This window comes from Urtica dioica, chromosome 6 (assembly GCF_054948205.1).
Source record: "Urtica dioica subsp. dioica isolate 48M chromosome 6, U.dioica_male_clone48M_v1_H2, whole genome shotgun sequence".
Taxonomy (NCBI): Eukaryota; Viridiplantae; Streptophyta; class Magnoliopsida; order Rosales; family Urticaceae; genus Urtica; species Urtica dioica.
The window spans coordinates 38,833,973-38,847,238 of NC_142761.1; the positions used below are offsets into that span (position 1 = coordinate 38,833,973).

A 13,266-nucleotide genomic window follows, 5' to 3' on the forward strand; every position below is an offset into this window, starting at 1 on the left:
ACTTTACGACAACGATGCGTAGGTTGTTTTCATTAGAGGAGTGGAGGAAGGTGTTGACCGCGGAAATGTGACCTTAAACTAAAAAAAAAAAAAAAAAAAAAAAAAAAAAAAAAAAAATCTCCTACGATTTATATTACTATATTTTTCATTTCATACATATGTCCTCTTTATTTAATTATTTTTCTTATCGTCCTCCTAAAATTATAAAATACATAATAATTTTTAATTTCGTATGTATGTTTTTCTTGAGCTTAAATTCCAACTCCGCTCTTTGTTGTCACCGAGTCTTGCTTTTCAGGTTTGCCCTTATCACGTGGTATGCTTTATTCTAAGCTAACGCCTTTGTAAGAAAGAAAAAAGCTATTTCTACTATTGAAATCGCATAGATCACTAGTGCGCTGTCTTATATTGAAAACATTGTTAGTGCTTTGATGAGATATAGAATAGTAAAAAAGCACATGGGAGTCAATTTATCACTATAAAAATATCCAACTTGATGATTAATGATACATATTAATGGCGAAAATATTTAGAACTCGCGATTAAGCGTCGGATTTTATAATCATACGTAAGGTGAAAGTGACAAAATCCTCTAACTCGCTGTTCTTGCATCGTCAGAAACAGATTTCCGACTCCATGTCAGTATAGAAAAGATGAAAGTGTGAACTAAGTGGGTGGATATATTTCCTCCGACACATATTTTGACGCTCAACATAAGAATAACAACAGATATGGATCCGACCGAATCCACTTATATAGTTATTGGACTCGATTTAAAATGGACCGATTATCCAGACTCGTTTACCAGATATATAAAATGGGTTGGATAACGATTATACCCGCTAGCTAAAGGGGTAGATAAGTGTTGAACCGGTTACTTCTTTTTTTAATCATAAAAATTATAAAGCAATTATATTAATTAACATTATATATAATGTTAGTCAAGTGTAAAGTCATATATGTAGAACATGAGTGAAGGTTGATCACTCAGTGTGAGCATTCTACACTTTTGGTAAGTGTACGACCCGGACAGACTTTGATTTGGATAGATGTGTCGTTTAAGGACCGTTACGACGCAAAAGCCGATGTCGCTTATGATGGTCGCCGTGACGCTTGATCTAAATTCTGAAGTAATCATGGACTTCTAGGTCATGCTACCGGGTTCTTTGATTTACCACGTTAAAGGTTAATGAAAAGCTTACTAAATAGGTGTTTTGGGAAGTCGGGACATGATCGTAGAAGAAACTGATTTACAGATACGAAATCCAGCCTTCCTAAAAGAAGGTAAATGTTCTCTACCCTAAGGGTTGATTTCATAACCGATAGATTGCTAGCACTTCCAAAGTTGGCATACGTTCGGAAGAATCTTTCGCTAGGGAAGCAACTGTGCTTAGGGTATATATGTAACGAGAAAGATATAACGGAACAAATTGACCTATCTCAATACGGGTTGAACCTAGAGGACCATGATCACGTACTGACTAAATCAGTGGACACTCGTCATGATGAGTAATTATAATTCTAGTATTATGGGAGAGTTCAGTCTTGGCTTACACGGTGGAGTACTGACCAAGATTAGACAAAACGATACGTAAAAGAGAAAAGATTGTTTCATCTTTTGATTGAGTTTGTTAAACTTCAAATACTGGGTCCATAGTCCCCGATTCGGCTTCGATAAAAGCGGATAAGAACGTTTATATAATAATAGTTTCATTGTCATAGTCTCACTTTCTGTAATTGTGATTGACAGCATTAATTCTGAAACACGGGTATTTACGAAATTAAATAACTATTTATAATAGAATTGTTTATTTATTGTTGGATCGAGTAAATAATCAATTTATAAATTATTTATTTATTGTTGGATCAAGTAAATAAATAATTTTGGATTTTTGGGCCGAGTTTTGTGCTGAAGAAAAAATTCGCCACCTCCCTACCAGGAGGTTGACGATTTTTTTATACTGGTTTTATACCAGTTTATTTTTTTTTTCCTAAAATAAAGGAGAGAAAATATAGGAAATTACTTATTGTCCTATATTCTCTACTTATATTTAGGAGAAATATTTTTCTATATTCTCTCAACAAATAAAATATTTTATATTAGGATATAAAATAAAGAATTTTGTAACTAACTAGGCCACCTTAAACTCAAGGTTTGAGATTTAGCCCACATTCGGAGAGTTTTATAAAAATAGCCAATTATATTAGGTGTCACTAGAGGTAATGGGTTAAAATTTCATATTTGTCCTTAAATAAATATAACGTTTTTTTCTAGATTCTTCACTTTCTCTCTCTTGTTTTTTAATTCATCATTTTCTCTCTCCTACGTTTTTTCAAACTTTTTTTTTTAATCAAAATTTCAAAAATCCATATCTATCTCATACGAACTCGAAATTGAGTGATTCCAAATCCTACAGATTCGTGGCACTGAGATCTTCAAAAATAGACTCATTGTATTTGATGAAAAATCATGTTTAATGTATCATGTTTACATTTCCGTTTATTTTCAGATGATTTCCGAAAATTTTCAGTTATTTCTATGTCTAATGCAGTAACGTGATTTTTTTTACATCTATGACATTAAACATGATTTTTCATCAAACACAATGGATCTATTTTTGAAGATCTTGATGTCACGAATCCGTAAGATTTGGAATCACTCAATTTCAAGTTCATATGAGATATATATGGTTTTTTTTTTTTTAAAGTTTTTATGAAAAAAGTGTAGGAAAAAAGTAAGAGAGAGAAAGTGACGAAATTGTTAATAGATATGGGCAAATCAGACATTTTTTTTGCTTATCAGTCCATTTGACTATATTCCTAAAGTTTGACAAACATGAGCGAAGACAAAAAAAGAAGGTTTGCTTGTGGCCATATTTCTAGAACGCCCTAAAATAAAACCCTAGATACTGATTTGATGGATAAGAGAAAAAGTAGGATTCATTAGATGAGATCCAAGGGCAGAGAATAAATCCACTAGTGTGAATACAATAAAAGGAAATAATATATTCTAGAATATCTCTTTTTAACTGTTATAAATAGGGGGCTGATGAGAAACAAAATTCAACCTAATTAGTTTTTTGACCTAATTTTGCTACAGAAATAATCGGCCAACCCTCCCTTCTTGGTGTGGCTGATCCTCTTCCTTCCTCTTCCCCTCAGAATTGCTTCAATTCCATTATTAGAAATAAGAGAGAAATATATGAAACACATTGTTTCAAATCTAAGTGAGATCAAGAATCATTGCCCACTCATTAGTCTTATCTTCCTCGAAGGTTACGTTTCGGAACACTACGGTGTCATCAACACGACGAGAATGAATCCGAGAGTTTCAAAGTCATCCCGAAGGTCTGATTGTGATGAGTCTTTTATACACTGAAGACGGATTGTGTATGCTTAAAGGTTCGGTTTGTGAGCCCAAATTTGTAAGCCTTCTGAACTTGTCATTAAATTTATCGGTTGCTTGACATATTGCATTTGCTCTCATTAAATAACGTAATTCTAGATCTTGATTAATAGCCATGTTTTAATTAGCTTATGATAGCGTAATTTATATTTTCCGTATTTAAATGGTAATTTGAGATGCAAAAATCATCAGTAAATGATATCAGAGCTAGTTGATTTGCGTTATTTAATTGATTCGTTCTAGTAATTAAATTTTGTATATGGTTTGGATGGATTTATATTGTGATATGAAATTCATACAACTCAATATATGATTATGTTAATTGTGATTCGTTGGTTGATCGTAGATTTTTTTATTCTCGCTTTTCTAGATTTTTTCGTTTAACCCGAAATTCAAAGGGTATAGTTTTTTTTTTTTTTTTTTTTTGTAATTTTCATTATTATACTTGTTATAATCCGATGGTCAGAAATTTGGTGAGATGCTTACCCACTGCGGGAACACTTGATGGTCCGAAGGAGAGCCACCACGACGGAAGGATTATGACGCTTTTACGACGAGACGCATTTTTTTTACAATCTTGTCAAAAAGGCTGCTCCCCTAGCATTATGACCTCTCGGCCATGATGCCCTCATGGGTCATGGTCCGAGCTAACTTGTTGAGCCCTACCTTGGCAAGTGGGCTCAAGGATTCGACCGGGTCACAACCTGTTAGCCCGGTGGGCCCAAGGCCCAATAGAAATAATTTTTTTTTACCGAAAAATTAGTTTTTTGAAGTTTTATTTAAAATAATTATATGGGCCGGACCCTAATAAGTTTTATTTAAAACATTGAAAAATAAGTGATTTTGATATCGATTTATTTTTCTAAATGCCATTTGAATGAGCCTTATTCAATAAATTATTTTTGGGAAAAACTAAGAAAAATAAATAATTTTTTAGATTGATTTATTTTTCAAATGAGAGATAGGAATGTGATCAATATGAATCCATAAACTAATGTGATTAGGTTCATCTACTTAGTATTTATTAAAGAATCAAATAGGAAACAATCAAACCGAATCAAATCATACTTGCTTGCTCTTGCTTGTTTATTAAATTGCCTATGCCATGCTTGTTAGCTATAACTTAGAAATTGTTTTTCATGGGTTGTGCTTATCATGGGCTTTCATTTATTAAATTAAATTATCTAATTGGATTAGGGCAATTTTAATAAATGAGTTGAACGGATCAGAGAGTTTTGTCACCAAGCCGATAAGAGCCTAAGCTTGGAGGTTATTAAAAGACAATGTCTTCCCTCCTCGCTGGAAGCTTTTCCGTGAAGTAATACTGTTAGGATAATAAAGACTAGAATGTCATAAATTTCTAATCATTAAGCTATATCGAAACTCAACTATTTTTAATGGTAGCTTAATAACACTCGAGTTTTTAATATGATTTAGTTAATTCGAGTGGATCACCAAGATTAATGTTAATGCTAGGAGAAAATTAAAATACTAAAAGTATATTGAGTCATAGGGGCGTCCAACATTGCCACAACACCATGAGGATGAAAGATCCCTGCTTGATCGGCGTTTTATTTAAAACATGGTGATCTGTTACTAAGGACAGACTTTTCTGATTCCAATACGAAGGTTGTGTCTCTGAAGATAGGCGAGAGGGTTGAATCCGGCGTGTACTGGCTAAGTCAGTGCGTTTGGGCTAGACTTTTTCCGTCGAAATGTTGGGTCGACTCATGCATGAATATAACCACCTTGCTTGACAATCTCAAGGCCAAGAGAAGTTATTTGGGAACATAGATGAGTTAAGTAAGACCCTAACAGTGAGAGTTTCTCAATAATTCAAACCATTTAGAAATAGCTATTTTTATTTATTTAACATACGCATAAGTGTTCTTAAATATAGTTTACTTTTTTTGTTTGTTTAGAAATAGCTATTTTTATTTATTCAACACTAAATAATTTTATAAATATTGTTTAGTTAAAAAAAAAAAGATAAAATAAACGGGAGTGGTTTTAAAGAAATGTACATGTATGTTGGTTTGTTTGTTTTACAAATACTCATGTATACGTAGTATTGGTTTGTTTGTTTATAAACACAATTATTATTATTTCAGAAATCTTATTAATGAGTGACTTAATTATTGGATTGTTTTTTTTTTTAAGATAGTCCTATTTATGCCATAATGTTATGTCTATTTATAAGCCCATGCAATTATTATTTGTTTTAAAAATAGAATCAATCAGTGTAATTACTAGCATATTTGTTTTACAAATAGCCCTTGTTGTTTATAACTTGGTTATTTGTTTGTTTAAAAGCAATTATTTAGTGTTATAAAAAAATGTAAATTACTTGTTTTTTTTACAAGAAACTAATCCAATTTTTTTGTTATAATTAGCTTCAATTTTCTGGTTATTTTAATTTTATTAATTAAATGCTGTGTGAATGGGTAATTAATTTTGTCTACAAAAGTTGGTTAGATATTATATTAATTTTTATCTTTTTTCATTTATTTTCCAAATTTTTAAAATTTCAAAAATTATGATTATTTTGTCAATAACCAAATTTAATTTGGCCGATATGCTTCATCCTCCATCGTAAACTTACACTTTGATTATGCACTCCACGATCTAATTATTGATACGCCACGCATTTCAATTAGCACGTAATAGTTTTTCGAAAATAAAATTCAAGAAAATAATTATAAATACTATAAGAATTTTTTTTAATGATGAATGAAAATAAAATGTTTTGTACGCGTCACACTCAACTTTCAAGAGAAATTTGATAAGAAACATTTACCCACTCTATAGTTTAGATTAGAACCATAAGTTTTTTAAGTGAGAAGAAAATTAATTTATTCGCTTATCAATCTACTTAAAAAACGATTGAACTACTTGGATTACCGTCCAATTCCCATGCGGGAAGTCACGGACCGGTGACTACCGATAGCTATACGACCAAAACTAAGGAGATTCAGAGAAATTCGCCGCATTTTGGTTGAGATTGGTCGTGGTTTTCAGAAACCGTCTAATCCTGCTAAATACTTTCCAGGCTTGGCACATACATATCTAGCATGGTTTATCCTATTTCACTTGCTAATTTTTGTTTTTTTTTTCTTCATCATTATTCACTTCTTATGCTTTTTTTTTTCTTGCTTCATATACTTAGCTTAGTGTCAATATTTATACCCTAACAAAATAACAATTATAACAGCTAATTGTTTACTATAATGGTAAATTATTGTTTATTCATCAAGTTATCAATATTGTTATTCTTAAATTTGTCATATGATGATTATTCATCGAGAATAAAATTAAAGCCATATCATATACATGATCATAATATTGTGATAATAATATATAAATATCATATATATTACATATTAATAATTTTATTTTTATCTTAATATTATTATTATTATTATTATTTACATATATAATAATAATAATAATTAAAACATGGCTAGCATTAATCATAAGAACGTACACACGACTCAGTAATAGCTTAACTAGCTTTAGTTACTAGGAATGTATTACGGTAAAATAATTCAAGTGCACGATCAATCTAATTTTTTTCAAACATCAAATCAATCCTAATATCATGAACGAGGTAGCTAATCACATTCAAGCATATTACACACATAATTAATTTAAACAAACCACGATGAAGTGAACGAATACTTCAATTGCATAAAATAGAATCCATAACCATGTTCAAGACTCGCTACACCATAGCCCTTAATGGATTTAGTTCATGGTGACGAGAGTAATAGAAAAAAATATGAAAATCTAGAATTCATGAAAATCAAACAATTAACAACCACTACTACAAATTAACATATTAGGTGCGGAAGGGTATTAGGTGCGACATGTCGCACCTAAATGTCGCACATAAGCACATATTAGGTGCGACATGTCGCACCATATAGTCTTCCAAGCGACTAAAAATTTCGCTGATGATTAGTGCTATCCGGTGCGACTTTGTCGCACCCGATATGATATTATCGCACCTGATACTATTGGGTGCGACATTTGTCGCACCTGATACTATTGGGTGCGACATTTGGCGCACCTAATAGTATTAGGTGCGACTAGTGTCGCACCTAATGGGTTTAAAAATTTAAAACGGTCAGAAATTCCCCCCGAATATTTTGGGTTCTGGAATTTCACATTGGGTGCGACATTGTCGCACCTAATAGTCATAGTAGGTGCGACATTGATGACTATTAGGTGCGACAGTGTCGCACCTAATAGTTTTAGGGTATGTTTTATACCCGAGCGTCTTCTTCTTCGCCCAAACTCACTCTCTCACTCTCTAACTCTCTTCTCTCTCTAACTCTCTCTCTCTCTCCGACGCTCGTCCCCGGCGCGACCAGCCCCGCCTCCAGCCCGCCACGCGTGACCCCATTCCCCGGCGCCGTGAAGCTCGCCGTCCTCCAGGTACGCATCACTCTCTCTCTCTCTCTCTCTCTCTCTCTCTCTCTCTCTCCGTCAATCTCACTCTGTCTTTCTCCGACCAGGCCCGACCCACCCGAACATCCTCCGGCGAACTAGTCCTCACCTCGTACACCGCTCCGGCCTTGCTCCCCGGTACTTCACCACCTCGCTCCCTCCTCGAACACCACCACTTGAACGAAAACCGAGAGCCCCGACTCCGTTCGCACACCCGTTCGTCCTCTCTCGGACGAAAACCGAGTCTCCTCAACCACCACTTGTCCCGTTGAACTTCGAGCCCCCAAATCCGTGGGTAATGATACGTTCCTCGAGCCACCTAATAGTCTCCTCAGTAGAAGCAACAAAACCCTTTTGCTCTTTCCCATTGTTAGAGCCTCAGATATCTACGCTTTCTCTGAGTATATGGATTGATCGGGTTATCCGGTGCGACGCTGTCGCACCTAATAAACTTTTAGGTGCGACATTTGAAGTATTGGGTGCGACATTCGTCGCACCGGATAACGTATTTTGTCCTAGTGAACATTAATAAACCAAAGGTAGGTTCGAAAGATTGGAGGAGAGAATAAAAACTGTGATCGATGATGGTGTGACGATGATAAAGCGGCTTCTCCGAAATCATCTTCTTTCTCGAGCTTTTCCAAACCAAACAAAAACTAAAAAACTAAAAAGAGTCCAAGATGTGTTTTATGATGCTCTAAGTTGTTTACATAGGTTTTCAATCAATTTTTGGAGTAATCTGAGTTATTAAATCTGATCCGACAGCCAAAAATGCTTCACAATTCGCTAATTCAAATTCTAGATAATCTAACTCTCCGCGGCGCGCTCTAAAGCTCGAGGGAGGTTCGCGTAACATGCGGAGTTGTTGTTCACTCCGCACGCTGCGCAAAACTATACTTCGATCCTTCATGTCTTTCGCTCCATTTTGACTCTCGATTGTACCGTTTTGTCGGAAAATGACTCCCACGCTACTCTAGTAGTCCCTATACTCCTTTGAACATGTTAATCACAATAAACAAACAAAAACCATCAAAAATACCTGAGAACTCGCAGCATAATCTAAGTCCGAAAGTAAGGATTATGACGTATTAAACGCTTTAACTATTCAAAGATAAATTTCATAAACTGGACCTCGTAATTAAGTAGCTAAATATCAATGATAAACCTCTTAGGTTTAAAATACCCATAAATGAACTTTTTTTTTTCTCCCAAAAACGAACAAAAATACATTTCATAGCAAAACATGTTTTTTTATCCCATATCCTATCGTATCCTATCACAACCTATTGTATCTTATCATAACCTATTGTATCTCATCGTATCTTGTCATATCCTATCGTAACCATCGTATCTTATTGTTAATCGCGTTTTTGGATTAGCATTAAGAACCGTCCGTGGTTCGATCTAGGGCCGGTCCCTATGACCACACGTAGGTTGGGTTTGAAGTTCTTATCTTCTCGTTGTGTTCGTGTTCTTCGGATCTTTGGGTCTCCGGGTCCTTGAGTTTCCGGGTCTTTGGATCTTCCGCGCTCTTCGTTGAGTTCTTGAGTCTTTGCTTCTTTGAGTCTTCAACCCTTTGAATCTTCCATGTTCTTCGTGTTTCTCACGTGTTCATGTTCTACGTGTTCATCGTGTTCTTCAGATCTTCTAGTGTCCGGGTCTTCGGATCTTCGAGTCTCCGGGTCTTCGAATCTTCCACGTTCTTCGCGTTCTTCGTCGGGTCTTCGAATCCTTTCACTTTCACCTAACCACAAGAAAACGTGAATCTAGAGGGACGCGGAGGGTTTTCCCTCGGCGCGTTCTCCGACGCTCAACATTAGTCGTGTTGTATTGTGTTCTTGGTGAACGATTTGTACTCGTCTCTATGTTTTCTAGAGAGAGAAAGAGTTGTAGTGTGATTTTTGTAGAGTTTTTACAAGTTGAGAAAAACTTACTTTGTGTTATGAATGAGTGAGGTATTTATAGGAGCCAAGGGGTTTGATGAAAAGTACTTGGTTTGGTGGAGATGGCCGGGTGATCTTGGCCGAGTGAAGACGACCGAGTGGTATTGGCCGAATGAAGACGACCGGGTGGTCTTGGCCGAGTGAAGACAACCGGGTGGTCTTTGGCCGAGTGAAGATGACCGGGTGGTCTTTGGCCGAGTGAAGATGACCGGGTGGTCTTTGGCCGAGTAAAGATGACCGGGTGGTCTTTGGCCGAGTGAATATGACCGGGTGAAGACAACCAGGTGGTCTTGACCGAGTGAAGACGACCGGGTGATCTTGGCCGAGTGAAGACAACCGGATGGTTTTGGCCAAGTGAATATGGCCGGGTGGTCATTTTCTTTTGCCATCAGGGTGGTCATATTTTTTGGCCGACCGGGTGGTCATTTTCTTTTGCCATCGGGGTGGTCATATTTTTTGGCCGACCGGGTGGTCATTTTCTTTGGCTGACCGGGTGGTCATTTTTGTGGCTTTTTCTTGAAGATTTTTCAAGAAATCTAGATTGAAAACATTCTTTGAGACTCTCATTTGAAAGACATTTTATAAGTGTTGCCTCGGAGCTTGGCGCGTGAGTTTGCTTGTGGACTTCGGCCTTATGTACGGGCTTGATGTGTCATTTTTTGCTCTCGGGGTGTCATTTCTACCTTGTGAAAAATCTGACCCAACACTTATCATATCCAATTGTATAGTCTATCACATCCTATCGTATCCCATTGTAAATTTTTTTAGTGAACATCAATTTCATCGTAAAAAATGGTTGAATTTTATCCTATTCTATCGTATAATCGTATTTCATCGTAACTTGTGTGAAATTCCAGATTTTTCTACACTAGACCTAACATCCTAAATCATTATAGAAAAATATATCAGTAAATTGATTTAAACTTACTAAATAAGAAAACTTATCATTATTCAACAAAAATTACACAAAATCCATTGATGTAGAGAAGATTTGAGGAGGGTTTGAGAGTTAGAGAGATAGAGAATAGAAGAAATGAGAATAATTAGAGAGAAATATGGTTAAATGGGTTGAAAAGATATTTTTGTTAATTTTTTAGTCGAAAACTCATTCTCAGATTTTTGCAATTAAGAAAACCGTTCTTGATATTTCGTAACTTATAAAACTTATGAGGTAATTTCTCTATTCAAATGGAGCCTTCTCTAGTCTCTATACACATATGGAGACGCCGTCGGAAGACTTTGGTGTTCATATGTTTGTATCACGTCAGCTGATGAACTAGCGTATTCAACCATGCCCCACTTGGATGTCTCCAAAAAGAAATTGACTATGATACCCTTTGAATAATTCTTGATTGTGCGATTCCCAACGTTACTAAAACATTTAACCCATAGTTTCGCAGACTTTAATCTTTCTCTCTATTGTTGTTTTCCACTCTTTTGTCTCTATTCTTGTTTTTTTTTTCACTCTTTTGCTCCCACTATGAGATACCACAGTTTTAAATATTTTGCTAAACAATATTTCCTTTAAGGATACTTGCAAACCCATTTGAGCAAGGAGTACACAAGCATTATGATGAAATAAAATACTAATTTCAAGGTTCAGCATTGATTCCTAAGGGAATACAAAGCACAAATCACACCTACATTCATAACTAGAGGACACTAGGATTTAAAGAAGCAAAGTCAAGCAACTCTGGGTCAGTCTCAATGACAGCCATGTCTTCTTCCTTAAAGACCAACCATGCTTCAATCCCATATCCATCTTTAGTGTCCATTAACACAACAAAATTCTTGTACCCTAATAAGGTAACTAAACCTACCCACGCCGGCTTTTCCCATCCGAAATCGGCTTCGTATAGCCCGAAGCGACACCAACTCGTGCATGTGAAGAACTCGGCCTCGTCGCTCTTCATTTCTCTTACAACCTCTTGAATAAATACCTGAACGTTCTTGAAAACAAGTTTTTTATCCGAGTAGCTTCCGGAAGCTTCTTCGATGCCTTTCCTAATCTTGTCTGCCATTACTTGATGAAGATTTGCTTCTTCTTGTTCATGGTGATGCATTTTCGCTGTAAGTCCGGAGGCTATATTCCCGGCCGTGTTGTTTCCGAAAGGAGGAGAGATTCTCTTTCTCAAGTTCATGGACAAGAACCAAACTGAAGCTCTCGAGGACAACGAAGCTTTCGTTGCACATTTCCATAGAAGACTCGAAACCGCCTCAACGCTAGTTGGGTTGTTCTTTAATTTGCTCTTTAGGGACGCGATCTTCTCGGCGGTGAATACGCATCTCTTCGTCACACACTTTTCCTGAACGAGCACAATCGAGGATGTTTTTGCCGAAGAAAATTCGGGAGGACTCGGCGGGAAAATGTCGCAGCCCTGACCGAACTCGGGTTTCTCAAGATTAAGCTCATTGGGGTTTCCGCGGCTCATTTTCGCCCAAGTGTTGATGAATGTTCCGATCGTACACGCATCAGCGAGCTTGTGAGATAAGTTGATGGCGAGAGATATTCCGCCACAGATAAAGAGCGTTGCCTGAATCACGAGAAGCGAGCCGCCATGGGAGTCTAGACTGGATTCGGGACTGGCGCCGAAGAAGCTCTTGAGAACTCCGACACGGTCGGGGTTTTTCAAGACCTTAGACATTGGAAATGCGGCTTTGGCCTCGACGAATTCGACTCCTTCGTCGTTGCACTCGACCGCGAAATTGTCTCTGAGACGTCCTGCGAAAGGGTAGTAGAGAGCGAGGGTTTTCGATAGAGTTTCTCTGAGAGACAGCAATCGCTCGGAGGCTATTTGGGTTGGATTTTGTGGAGTTGGGGAGTGTTTAGAGGTGGTGATAAAAGGATAGAAGAGGATTATTGAGACGTACGTCTCTGGACTAATTTGGTCGAGCCAAGAGAGCTTTACGACTCCCAAGTGTTGAGGCGTTGGAGAAGATGGTTTGATTGTTTCTCTTCTTGTGGTCTCGACCTTGATTTCTTCAGCCATTATTATTGAGTGAGCAAAAGAATTGGAAGTTTTTTTTTGGTTCTCAGAAACAATGCAGCTAGTTTTGACGCACAAGCTGATACATATCCATTTAGATGATAACCACACTATATATATATATATATATATATATATATATATATATATATATATATATATATATTTGTAGATGTAGCCTTTGAACTATACGGGTTTTCGTAGATTGTCCCAAATTTATTTTGCACAAACAACTAATGAATATCAAAAAGTTATTTTTGGCACAATTTGTCGCTGAACTCTAGTGACTAGTATTTTGGTGCCTAAAAAAATAATTGATGTGTAGCATTTTGGTGTTTTCTTTCGTACATCACTTGAACAACTTATCACATATACAGAAGTATTTGGTTCGTTTCATAAACAAAGCTAATTAAATTATAAACACTTTCAGATTTTTTTTTAGTATATTATTGTATTTGAATAATACTTTTTTAATTGTAAA

The 13,266-nt window shown here is 36.2% G+C and overlaps 1 protein-coding gene across 1 annotated transcript; it reads right to left on the bottom strand.

The window, feature by feature from the left end:
* Window positions 1-11,448: 11,448 nt before the first annotated feature.
* Window positions 11,449-12,875, bottom strand: LOC149394001 (cocaine synthase-like). Its single transcript, XM_089617570.1, has one exon. It carries the CDS (start codon window positions 12,786-12,788, stop codon window positions 11,451-11,453), a length of 1,338 nt encoding a protein of 445 aa, XP_089473696.1. The 5' UTR covers window positions 12,789-12,875; the 3' UTR covers window positions 11,449-11,450.
* Between the last annotated feature and the right edge of the window lie 391 nt (window positions 12,876-13,266).

Bases quoted from the DNA above. Each gene is read 5' to 3' on its own strand.
- LOC149394001 (XM_089617570.1), bottom strand. From the start codon at position 12,788: ATGGCTGAAGAAATCAAGGTCGAGACCACAAGAAGAGAAACAATCAAA.